Raw genomic sequence first — 12473 nt, forward strand, 5'->3', positions numbered from 1 at the left:
AGGCTACGTTCATTCTCAGCTCTTGCCATCACATGCCAACCCTTCAATGCTCAATACCATCGACCAAAGCACTCTTATAGCTTTCAGGAAGCTGTCCATTGCGGTACTTCCACAATCTGCTCAAATCCCTCATCTTTGGAACCTCATCTGTCGCAATGAACCCATTCCTCGCACCAGAATCCCAAGTAACTGTGAACCCCGAGGGGAGTTCAGCCCGTGTAGTCTCCTTGATTGTACCGTTCTTTCTCACCCGAACTTTCCTGTCCATAAAGTCTCCCTGTTTCGCATCCCGAGCCATACGAAGTGTCTTGTCCAGGGGGAACATGTCATCCAGGTAGTGCTGGTTCAGTTGATGTCCACCGCTTCGATTGATAAACACCTTGCCCGCGAACCGGTTTTCGTTTTGCGTGTAGTGTCTCGTAAAGTTGAGAACACCAAAACGGCACGCGAAGTCCTTCTCGTTGACGTAGTGCTCGATATGCGGTATTACAGGGGTGCTTGGGTCGTTGCTGCGGCATGGATTGCTGAAGTGGTTGGCGATGTTTCCGAAAGTGTAGACTTCAAGCTTTTGAAGCTTATCGAAGGGCATTTCATCAAGGAGCCAGTCTATGATCATACCGCCTTCGATTCCTCCCTGAGAGTGGAGGATGAAGATGACTTTCTTCTTTTGGTCGTCTAGGAGGGCGTTTTTGACGAGGACGTAGCATTCTCTGACGTCTTGGGTTGCGTAAAGAAGAGCGCGCTGAACAAGACATTGGATGAGATCGAAAACAACGCCGGCGCTGGAGACATTAGAAGGTCGCTTCGATAGTGTGGTTGGAGTCCTTACGTTCTGTTGTGAACACCAATGACTGGTCTGTGAAAGGTCCTGGAAATGCGATCAATGTTCTTCTGAAACCAATTCTTGCTAAACACCTGTTAGTTGTTCCGAATTATCAAACGGTCTGAATACCTTACCCGACGCAGATACCGTTGAGAAAGATCCAAGCTTCATCATCATGTCGAGGCCAACTCTGAGAGAGGGCATCTTCAGTCGACTTCAGGCCACTTCGGGGAATGCCTCTGTTGAAATGCCAGCAAACAAGTTCATTCAGGGTGAAGTACACAGCGATATAACCTATGTACGTAAAAGTCGGAAGGAATGCCAGGGCGAAAAGCGAGACAAGAAAACACAGTTGAGTTATGGAAAGGATAACATGGAGTGCAATGTCTGTGAGATTCTCCCGTGAAGGGTACAACTCGCACAGTGCACCTGAATGCCAAGGATAAAGAGGAATGAAGAGGTAAGGAAGATAGAAGAAGTTTTTGAAGAAGAGCTTTATGTCGGAGATAAAGATCTTGGAGGGTGTTCCTGTGTATGGGGGTGGTAACTTGATGGCTCTAAGACCTTCTTGGGATGGAGGCTCGATGTAGGGGAGGTCTGCATCGGTGTCGGTTCTGTGAGGCATTTTGACTTGCAGCATTTAGAACTGTTTTGCAATCATCACAGGATGAAAAGTTTTACAATGACGGTTTATATAGTACCTGCTTTGATGTTTCACTGTCTACTGTCACACGGCTGAAGCAAGAGGTTCCCGTCACAAGACGGAGTGGCCAAGGGCCGAATGACGGCAACTTCCTTGGCGAAGAAATGTCATTGATATAGTTGATTTTATATTGAAGCAGGAACAAATCATCAACAGTTCGCATGTGAAAGTTGTTTGAAAAGACAAAATACGAAAAGTGGCTTGGAGAGCTGCCTCTCGATAGCTTCAATATGCACCTTGTCAGCCACGTAGTATGTCCTGACGTTTACTCCGACCATTCAGCAAAAGCCACATAGATAGAGAAGTATATTGGGTTTTATTTCGTCAATAGAAACATTCTACTATTAATAAAGAAATTCTATCTGGCCAGTATAATGGCACATTCATTCAAACTACAAAGGCTACCCTATTCTCAACCGAGTAGTGTATCTTAGGGTTCAACGGTGACGTTTTGTTCTAGCTGGACACGATCTATAAGGAACCTTGTTCATAAGCTTAGAACACCCCGATTGTCTTGATATTAACGTCTGAATTAGAATGCCGCTAAGAGACTTGTCTCTTTCTAGCCCAGAAGCTCCCATCATGAGTCCATTCCCGCGACAGGGGATGCTTTTAGTGGATCTCTACCCCTAAGACAAGTGCGTCACCCCTAAGGAATATCCTTGCTCTTCTCCTCCATCATGAATGTCCCTTCTAGCTTGCGTCACCACATCTTTCCTTAATTGACAGGACGAGCATCTCTAGCAGCAAAAAGGCCCCGAGTGCCATGCATGATAACCAGCTGCGATGCCTCCAGTCTGGTCTTCCTCCAGCCGGCGACTGATGCTCAACAAACGCTTCAGTCGCATGGCCATCGGCGGTCTTTGCACCATCGTCTTTCTCATCCTCGTTTTTTGGAGTGTTATTCACGGTAGTTATGGAGTATCTGAATACTATTCCTTCTCGACGACGAGCTCCTTTTACCCCGTATCCGTCGATCCCACCGGCAAGACGACCCAAGATCTCTGCGCTACCTTTCCCAAACACATGCTCCAGACGATCCAGCCTGTTCTGAAGATGGGCCACGCCGATACAAAAGATAAACTCGACGCGCAGTTCGAGAGTGTTAGTGCGTGTTTCGAAAAGGACGAGTTGCTGGTTTATTCGGATCTCGACGAAACTGTCCACGGCCACCAAGCGATCGATGTCCTCGCCGATTCGCCGTCCATTTACTACCACAATAACCCCGACTTCGTCAACTACCTATGGCAGAAAGAGATGCGAGCGAATGGAACTCTCGATGTGGACAAGGAAGCTACTGCGCGTATACAAGGCTGGAGAATGGACAAGTTCAAGTTCCTACCTATGATTGAAAGAGCGTGGAAGATGAAGCCCAACAAGGAGTTTTACTTCTTCTTCGAGACGGATACGTGAGTTTGCAGCAATCTAAAGGTTTCACCCGTCACCACTAACAAACTTCTAAAGATATGTCTTTTGGGACAACGCTTTCCGCTTCCTCCAAACCTTCGACCCCGACGCACCGTTGTACATGGGTTCTCCGTCACCCGGTAGACATGACGTGAAACAAGACATCAAGACTTGGTTCGCAAACGGCGGGCCGGGCTTTGTACTCAGCCGCGGTGCAATGAGGGCACTCCTGGTTCGTAAGACCAACTCGTACGGCCAGTACGTCGAGCCTCCGGTTGCGGAAAAGTGGCTTCCCATGCTACGGGACGATTGCTGCGGTGACAGCGTAACGGGTTGGGCTATGTGGAACGTCAGCGTGCCGTTGCGTGGATACTGGCCGTTGTTCAACCCGCATCCACTCCATAGCATCCCGTTCAGCGATAAGTACTGGTGTCAGCCTGTCATGACGCTACACAAGACGCGGCCGGAAGACATGACTAGTGTCTGGCGATGGGAGTTTGGCCAGCGACAATTGGGTGTAAGTTGCTTCCCAGTGAAGCTGTTTCGTATACTGATTAACCTTAACAGCGTCCGTTACTCTACTCCGATGTCTGGAAATTCCACCGCCCAGGCGATCGAGAAGTTGCTGAGAACTGGGACAATGGAAAATGGGACTTTTGGGTTGCGCCACCCGAAGCAAGAATCGATTCCTTCGAAGCATGCGACAAGTATTGCAGAGACAACATTGACTGTCTCCAGTATAACTGGCGAGGCCGAGACGAGCAAAAATGCGTCCTCTCACGATCCTTCCGAGTCGGCGACCCAAGACAAGCAGAGAAGATTGTAGAGCCCTTTACGAAAGATGACAAGGGCAATATCATTCCTCCACCAGCGGATCAAAAAGATCGATGGGTAGACTTCAAGTCGGGATGGTTGACCGACCGGATTGAGATGTGGAGGCAGGACAGGAACTGCACAGAAGTGCAATGGGTCGGACCTAGTATCAAGAGAATCTTTTGATCTGATACCATTTAACAATCCCAAGAGAGGATTGCAGGACATAGCCAGGCGTTTGGGGCGACAGGCATTTTTATTCAGGTTCGGTTATAGATATGTATGCATGATAGCTACATCTGGCCCAGTCAGCCAGTTTGCTGAATTGAGCATTATCGTCGTGTCTGCTATCATGAACAATACGACAAGGTGAAAATCCTGTCTCATGGGCTGGACTGTCTTGGCTTAACAGAGCATGGCTAATATAAGAAAAGTCTCACTATTATCCAGCTAACCAGCCAATCCACGAACCAGTTCTAATTAATCCCGGTTCACATCCGCAGAAAAAAACTCTGTAGTTTACTTTAGCTCACGAACTACAAGGGTTCCTACATGCACCTGAGGCTTAAAACGGCTATCAAAGGGTACAGAGATAGCTTGGAGTTGCTCATAGCAATAAAATTCGCTCACTAGGGATGATGCCATTATACGATAATAGCTCTTGGCTGGGGTTATTCATCGCTAAAATAATAAACAGCCCATGTGAAAGCTTTTAACCATTGTTCTTGTTGCAACACCACATCTTGATCGCTTTTCCGATATCGCAACAATGGGACAAGCAGATGAAAATGCGTCGTCCCCAACGGGAAACAGAGATGAAGCTATCGCAATAGTAGGCGAACAGCAACATGCCATTGATCCCATCGTCGCCGCGCGCGCAGTCAGAAAGATTGACATATTTCTCATCCCCGCCATGATCGTCGGCTGTACGTTTTCCTCAACACCATATGTTCTAGCCAAGTTACTGACACACTACAACTAGATGGCCTCGTATACTACGACAAAGCTATTCTCGGCTCAGCCGTCCTCTTCGGCATGACAACAGATCTGGACCTCACAGTTGTGGATGCCTCAACTACACCCCCAACCGTAGACACGCGACGTCTCAGCTGGGCTACCTCGCTCTTCTACTTTGGCATGTTGGCGGGATTATATCCCATGACATTCGCCCTGCAGCGCTTCGATATCGGTCGTGTACTTGGCGGCGTGGTTGTCGTCTGGGCTACTATATGTATGCTCACAGCCGCAGTGACGTCCTACCAAGGTCTCTACGTACAGCGTTTCTTCCTCGGATTCGTCGAGAGTATTATTCCAACTGGTTTCATGTGCATTGTCTCTGGATACTATACCCAAGCAGAGCAGTCTTTGCGACAAAGCTGGTGGTTCTCATCGACGGGAATATTTACTATCATTGGCGGAGCGCTCAACTATGGCTTTGCGCAGATCACGGGCGGTGGTTTAAAGAGATGGCAGTATATCTACCTCCTCGCAGGATCATTAACGTTTCTGTTTGGACTTTTCTGCTTCGTCATGCCAAATTCGCCTGTTACAGCATGGTTTCTCACTTCGGAGGAGAAATTCGCTGCCGTGGAGCGCTTAAGGCATGGACAGACGGGTGTGCGATGTACAAAGTTCAAAGGATCACAGCTAAAAGAGGCTCTCCTTGATGTCAAGATCTGGCTCATCGCTCTCATGATGGCTTCAGCATACACCGTCAACGGAGCAGTTAGTGGTTTCGGGCCTCTCATCGTGTCAACGTTTGGTTGGAGCACGCTTCACTCTATTCTGTTCCAGTTTCCCCTCGGTGGATTATGTTTTATCGTTATTCTCCTGACGGGCTGGCTGGGATCCAAGTTCAACAACATCCGCATCTTCATGCTCATCTTTACATGCCTACCTGTTATCGCAGGCTGTGCCATTATTTGGAAGAGCGAGTGGTCATATCGGGCTGCTGCGCCTGTGGTGGGATATTCCATCACGGGATTCTTTGGTGGCACGGTCAGCCTAATCATCACCATTGGAATGTCCAACGTTGCTGGACATACCAAGAAGAGTTTCATGGCGGCTACGATCTTTGTTGCATACTGTGTTGGAAACATTGTTGGCCCTCAGCTTGTTTGGAGTCAGACCAAGAAAGATCATTATCCTGCTCTGTGGTTGGGTCTGATCATCTGGTAAGTCTTCTGCATATATTTTCTACTTGCATCATCTGACTTGATTTAGCTATATCATCTGTATTCTCGCTTCAACTACACTTTACTTTGTACTTCGTAATGAAAACAGGAGGAGAGATGCGCTTGGTCTGGGAGATGAGAGCGAGCGAGCCAAGTTGGCTTTCCAGGACTTGACGGATAAGGAGAACCCTTACTTCCGCTATGTTTACTAATATATGACGAAGTGACAAGTGGGACAGATCTAAAAGTTATTAGAATTCAAGCAAGCCATCTTTGATAAATGTCAATCCGAATCAATATGCCTCCAAGTTGATAACATTGGAAGACCAGATTGATACCACAATCAGCAGCCAGTGCACACTCTCTTGGAATTTCATGATATAATCATTATGTACGTGAGGTATCTATCATAAGCAGCAACCGAAATCCATCTATACAACCCAGTCCCTCAATTTTGCGTCTCTACAGCACCTTACAACTTGGAAGGTGTGTCGTTGTGGTTCTTGATCTCGACAATCAGTTTGCCTGTGTTGATACCCTTGTACAAGTCAACGAGAGCCTGCTCAGCAACCTTGAGACCACCACGGACAACAGTCTCGGTCTTCTTGAGCTTGCCCTCAGCCATCCACTTGGCCAGCTCAGCACGAGCGGTGGCAAAGTCCTTGACGTGGTCGAGCACGATGAAGCCCTGCATCTTGATGCGCATGGTGACGATCTGAGAGAAGGCTCGGGGTCCCTGAGGCTTGGCGGCGTTATACTGGCTGACAAGGCCGCACTCGATGAAGCGTGCGTGCTCCTTTGCTCGCATGAGACACATGTCGAGAATGTCGCCACCGACTGAGACATGTTAGTTGTGCGTACTTTTGCAAGATTTGGGGAGGACTTACCGTTGTCGTAGTAGACATCAATGTAGTTCTTTGTAGCCTCGTTGAACTTCTCCTTGAAGTCATCGGCCTTGTAGTTGAGCGCGACGTCGAAACCGAGCTCCTCGGTGAGCCACTTGCACTTATCCTCGCCACCAGCGATACCGACGACGGTGGCACCCTTGAGCTTGGCGATTTGGCCAGCAACACTGCCTGTGGCGCCAGCAGCACCAGAAACAACGACAAGTTCGCCGGGCTGGGGATCAGCAATCTTGGACATGCCGACCCAAGCAGTGAGACTGGTCATGCCGAGGGCAGAGAGCATGTCCTTGGGGTCCTGGACACCAGGGTAGTAAGAGGCAGGCTCGAAACGACCCTCAGGGACGATAGCGAACTCGGTCCAGCCGGGGGTAGCAGCGACGATATCGCCCTCCTTGGCAAGCTTGCTCTTGGAGGCAAGGACGCGGCATGCGCATGATCCACGCATGGTCTCACCAATCTGAACAGGAGGGAGGTAAGATCGCATATCTGAGACACTGTGTTAGTTATTGACGATCTGAACTATGAAGTAGGGGGCTGTTTACCTCGGAGCCAGCCTCGCATGGCGGGGTCTAGAGACAGGTAGAGAGTCTCAACAAGGATTTGGCCATCTTGGAGATCAGCGGGTGTGGGCGCTTTGCCGAGTTTCTGAGTAAAGGTGTGGCCTGGGATGATGTCTGTGGTAGGACGCTCAGCGAGCACGATCTCAAGGTTGTCGCGAGTCATCGTGAAACGGTAAAAGGGCTGTTTGTCGAGTCAGTTTTTGTCTTTTTTTTTAAAGGTTGAGTTGGTTTGTGTCGTGTTGAGCAACAGATTCTTATGCTGTGTCTCTGTGATCTGAGGTTGTTGTGGGACAAAAGCAGATTATTCCACTGGGGGGAGGTGGGTTTTTTGTACCTGTTTGAAGGGGTGGGTGTTGTTGTTCACGATGTTTTGGAAGGAGCTTATCACTCGATAACTTGTGAAGAAATAGAGTATAAATCTGATTAAATGGATAAACAAAGATCTATGTTAGTGTGAATAATAGAGAAACTTATTAATTTATCTGATGGGCCTCAGCCTTTTTGTACTTGTTCTCCCCCAACGTTAGACTAGACTCGGTTCACTAACGTTAGTTTGACCCTCCCTTTGCCATGCATGCCATGATTAATCGGTCTGTCTTGTCTCTCTGGGGTTGTTATCTCCGTCTGTAGACCCGGTCCAAAAGGCTATGAAACCTATGAAGACTTCTCAAAGCAAAACTAGGTCTGGCACTATTCCGCCACGGGGACGGGCGCTATTCCCATACGGATATATCCCCGGCCCCTCCAAGGTGTCATTCGGCACCGGCGTTCTCGGGGATCGACATTGTTTATGGCCCCGGCGTCCTTCTTTGATGGGGGAGCCTTTCAGCTCCAAACAGAGGAAACGGAAACGTGTCCGGCCGACAGTAGTAATCACCAAACTTTAGAGTGCCGAGGCTCGGTCCTGGCTTACCAGAGGGGTAATTGGGGCCTTTTCTTGACTCAACGTAGGATTCTGTTGACGCAGATGCGGAACTTTTTTATGGTTTGTCATAAATGTCTATGACAATTCGTGTCTCGCATCTTCTCCATTGGTATAGTCGCCCCGAAGCTGACGCAGCAGGAACCTTGAACTCCGTCGGAGCGTTGAAGTTTAACACGCCAAGTCGGACGAGTCGTCGAATTCATGCCATGTATCATCATGATCCTTCCATGATAGGAGTAGCCGTAGGCCTCGGGACCCCAGAGTTTTCCGCGGCCGACCGTTGACAAAAGCTTCTTTTGCTTCTGGAGTAGATTGCGTACTCCTTGACCCGGACCCGGCTCGTTCGGCCGAAGATTATGTGCAGGGGTCGTTTCGCAAGGTCGGCATTTGATATCCTTGACTAAAGGCTGGTGATCTGATATATCAATGTCGCCGTTATTGGTTAAAACAAATTTGATGGCCGGGAATATCGCTCACCTCATTGAAATAAACCGGTGTTGCCAGTAAAGGTTTCTATGACCAAGTAATAGCAGAAGCATATCGCTAAAAAAGAGGAAGACACAACTTACCTTCCCGCGAACAGCGAAACTAAAAAGACAAATAAGAGGTATGCGAGCTATATCGATGATGTAGTGCGAAGGAACAACATACTTTGAACAATTGAACAATGTAGGAGGAAAAGGTCAATCATGGGAGGGAACATCATCTAAACACTAAGTTAGTAACGAAAAATCACTGGAGAGAAACATTTGTACCTGAACCAATCACCAATCCTTCCACTTCGCGCCTCAGCCATATAACAAAACTTTAATTCCGAAGATACTACAAACAATTGGGTATACATTCTAAACCATACACTACAATACATCAAACTACCAACACGCCGCCTAGGCAGTCTCGGTGTGTGTCGTCTCCAGTCCATCGGCGGTCCCCTTGAATCCATCTGCGTGCCGAGCAGCTTCAAGCTTCTCCTCAAAGCCTCCAGTAGCTTTGGCGCTTCGCCAAGCAGGAACGTCGCTATCGAATAGGGCCTCGACCTCCTCGAGGGTCTTGCGAGCCGTCTCGGGATACGTGAAGAAGGCGTGTACAGTCATGGCAATACAGAAGGTACCGAAGATCATGTATGTCTGCCATTGAATATTGGTGAAGGATGGGGGCACAAAGAAGGCCAGAGCGAGGTTGAAGCTAAGGGGCCAATGTTAGCATCTTTGGGTTTGTCGTTGGAGAAAGAACTGCTTACATCCAGTTACCAGAGGCGGCCAGACCGACACCCTTGGCTCGGTATTTGAGAGGAAAGACTTCACTGGCATAGATCCAGGCGACGGGTGCCCAGGTAAGGCCATACACCCCGACAAAGATGTATGCTAGGGCAATGACGGCCTTTGCGGGAGCTCCTTGAATAGCCCAGGTCAAGATATCGTTGCCTTGAAAGAGTTAGTCTTTGCGTATTAGAGAAAAGGGTAAATGGCAACTCACCCTCGATGCCATCAACGGGATAACCGTGGACAGCCATGACAGCTCCACTGGTAAAGTGCAGAACACCACAGATCAAAGCTCCGCCGATTAGAAGAGGTCGGCGACCAAGACGATCGATATAAGGCAGGACAAGACCAGTAGTGACGAGGAAGATGACATATTGGATAATGGAAGAGGTAAGAGCCGTGTTGCCAGTCATACCAGCCATGTTGAAGATGTAGACGAGATAGTAGAGCATGACGTTTCCACCACTAATTTCACATTAGTATCAATCATGTACAGAACGAACAATAAGCAAACTTACAGCAACTGCTGCCAGACCTGGACACTGACACCAACAACGGTGCGCTTCCAGACGCCAGGCGCAAAGAGACCGAGGTAGCCAATGTCCTTGGACTCATTGGCGATTCGAACAGCTTCGCGAACTTCTTCCATCTCAGCGAGGACGACAGGACTATTAAGGTCGCCGCCAGCGTGAAGGTGAGCAAGGTTAAAGTGAGCCTCCTCCCAGCGGTCGTGTTGGGCAAGCCATCGTGGTGACTCAGGGAAGAAGAAGAGAGATGCTAGAAGAATGAATCCAGGAACAGCCTGGACACCCCAAGCGATTCGGAATGCAGCAGGGCCATCAACACCGACGGAACAACCGTACGAGACAAGATACATGATGAGAATACCTAGACTCTGTCAGCTAATGATAGCGGTACCGAAATGTGTGCAACCTACCCCATTCGATAGCCCACTGTTGAATGCCAACAATACGACCTCGAATCTGCGAGGGCGCCAGCTCAGCGAGGTAGACCAAGACCTGAGAACTGGTGATACCGACAGCGACACCGCTGACGATACGACCAACGATAAGATGGGCGACATTCTGAGCGGAGCACTGAAGAACAGAACCAGCGATCCAGAAGAGACAAGCGATCATGAGGGCCTTGCGACGACCCAGACGATCAGCGATACCTCCTGCAACAAGAGCTCCAACGAAAGATCCTGCCGACATGGAAGCTGTGATACCGCCTTGTTCTGTTGAGCCAGGACGGTTGAAGTAGTCGAGATACTGATCTGAGCCGATCCAGGCACTCATGGAGCTAATATCGAAACCGAAGAGCATGCCTCCAATGGTGCCAAAGGAGGCAAGGGCTGGTATGTGTAAGTGACTGCCATTTCATGGACTCATTACGAGATAACATACCGTAGATGTTCCAAATTCGATACATTTTGACGAACTTGTGTAAGGAAGTGCAAACAGAACTGTCTGTCTATCGAAGCTCAACGATCATGAGAGTCTCAGACATAGTCTTTATATAAAGATGATCTTCAACTTGACTGTCAACTCCATGGGGTTGAAACAAGAATCGACGTGGAGAACATTTTAGAAGCGCACGAGTGATGTTTTGCGAAATGGATGGGTCCGAGGCCCAACGTCATGCATTCACTCTGCTGGAGGGAACTTTTAGGTTGCCCATGGGGAGGATCGTCAGAAGCTAACGGTTGATGGTGATTTTGTCCGGGGTTTCTTCTTGGCTTGCTTGGGGTTTGTGGGATGGGCGTCTTGGCTTGGGATGGCTTGTTTAGCTCGTTTTATTGTAGATAACTTCTGATCTAATTTCATCATATCTTTGTGAGTGTCAGTTCATGATGGTATATTGAGTACGGTATAGCATACCCTTCTAGTCCTTGAGCTGAACCGTTTATAAACTTCAACTTGCTCTTAAAAGATATATACTGTGACTAAATCACAGACACTTTCTTGACGACGGAAGTTTGAGCGGCTCCGCGAGAGTAGAGGGTATTCCCGATGATGATATCATTTATGTACAGGGGGCCCTGCAATGTCACCCTAGAGTACCTCGTTTGCCGGTGAGGAGCGCCATTACCGACCTGAATCTACTCGCACGATACGATTCCTGGAATACCTCTAGAAGGGTTTCTTGAAAATTGATTGGAGCGCATATGGCAACACACTGTAACTGGGAACAATTGGCCAAGGCAGTGACAGTACTTGAGCGTTGAATGTCATCAGCTGCGGGGAAAGGACCGAAATTGATCCTCCATTCCCCGAATTCTTCCTCCAAAATCCCCAAATTATTCGGGGTAAATGTGGGCGTTCCAGTCTCAATCTTATGGGGTTGACTCTGTGACGATGGCAATCAACAATGAACACAGAGGATAGATTAGCAGTAGAAGAGATAGTCATGATTCTATCTCTTAGAGTGTCGCATATTGCAACCAACAGTAAAGAATCACATTATGTCGTTGAATTGGCATGTACCAAGACTATGTCCATCTTGGCTTGTTCTTCTTGAAGAAATACTCCCGCTCTTTAATTCCATGATTGATCTTGCATGACAAGAGACATTTCTAGCCTTTGAGTCAAGGCTTGTCCCTCTGATCATTACCTCATTTATCCCCCTTGGGTCAAAGTCCCGACTTGGCAAATTACCGCGTCGAGTTTTAAATGACAATTCCATTTGCATTTAGGCAAAATACGAATACTCCACACTCATAGACGGCCAACATTGTTGATGGATAAATTGAACATGACGCTCAGGAGACTCTGGTCTCTTACTGTTGCCGAGAGAATCTTGGTGTTGGGGCCTGGTATATTCGGTAACCAATGAATTTTGTCACTTTCGATCTTGAGTAGTCGTATTTTCTCTTATATATATATAAATCTCCTGTCAACT

General features: G+C 48.2%; 5 protein-coding genes across 5 annotated transcripts; 2 read left to right on the top strand and 3 right to left on the bottom strand.

Moving 5' to 3' along the window:
* Positions 1-43: 43 nt before the first annotated feature.
* FSST1_012305 (uncharacterized protein) lies at positions 44-1448 on the bottom strand (the record flags this gene model as incomplete). Its single annotated transcript, XM_083235516.1, has 3 exons — positions 44-782; positions 830-907; positions 958-1448. The coding sequence occupies 3 exons, from the start codon at positions 1446-1448 to the stop codon at positions 44-46; spliced, it is 1308 nt and encodes a 435-aa protein (XP_083082001.1).
* Positions 1449-2312: 864 nt separating this feature from the next.
* FSST1_012306 (uncharacterized protein) lies at positions 2313-3932 on the top strand (the record flags this gene model as incomplete). The annotated part of the gene is made up of 3 exons (XM_083235517.1): positions 2313-2935; positions 2991-3450; positions 3501-3932. The coding sequence occupies 3 exons, from the start codon at positions 2313-2315 to the stop codon at positions 3930-3932; spliced, it is 1515 nt and encodes a 504-aa protein (XP_083082002.1).
* A 583-nt stretch (positions 3933-4515) lies between these two features.
* FSST1_012307 (major facilitator superfamily domain-containing protein) lies at positions 4516-6132 on the top strand (the record flags this gene model as incomplete). Its single annotated transcript, XM_083235518.1, has 3 exons — positions 4516-4672; positions 4729-5920; positions 5970-6132. 3 exons carry the CDS (start codon positions 4516-4518, stop codon positions 6130-6132), a joined length of 1512 nt encoding a protein of 503 aa, XP_083082003.1.
* A 260-nt stretch (positions 6133-6392) lies between these two features.
* FSST1_012308 (MDR family NADP-dependent oxidoreductase) lies at positions 6393-7548 on the bottom strand (the record flags this gene model as incomplete). Its single annotated transcript, XM_083235520.1, has 3 exons — positions 6393-6757; positions 6808-7311; positions 7368-7548. The coding sequence occupies 3 exons, from the start codon at positions 7546-7548 to the stop codon at positions 6393-6395; spliced, it is 1050 nt and encodes a 349-aa protein (XP_083082004.1).
* Positions 7549-9197: 1649 nt separating this feature from the next.
* FSST1_012309 (general substrate transporter) lies at positions 9198-11003 on the bottom strand (the record flags this gene model as incomplete). Its single annotated transcript, XM_083235521.1, has 6 exons — positions 9198-9495; positions 9551-9734; positions 9787-10037; positions 10091-10460; positions 10510-10926; positions 10979-11003. 6 exons carry the CDS (start codon positions 11001-11003, stop codon positions 9198-9200), a joined length of 1545 nt encoding a protein of 514 aa, XP_083082005.1.
* Between the last annotated feature and the right edge of the window lie 1470 nt (positions 11004-12473).

The sequence above is a fragment of the Fusarium sambucinum genome, chromosome III, assembly GCF_050947815.1.
Source record: "Fusarium sambucinum isolate potato_lamoka chromosome III, whole genome shotgun sequence".
Lineage (NCBI taxonomy): Eukaryota > Fungi > Ascomycota > Sordariomycetes > Hypocreales > Nectriaceae > Fusarium > Fusarium sambucinum.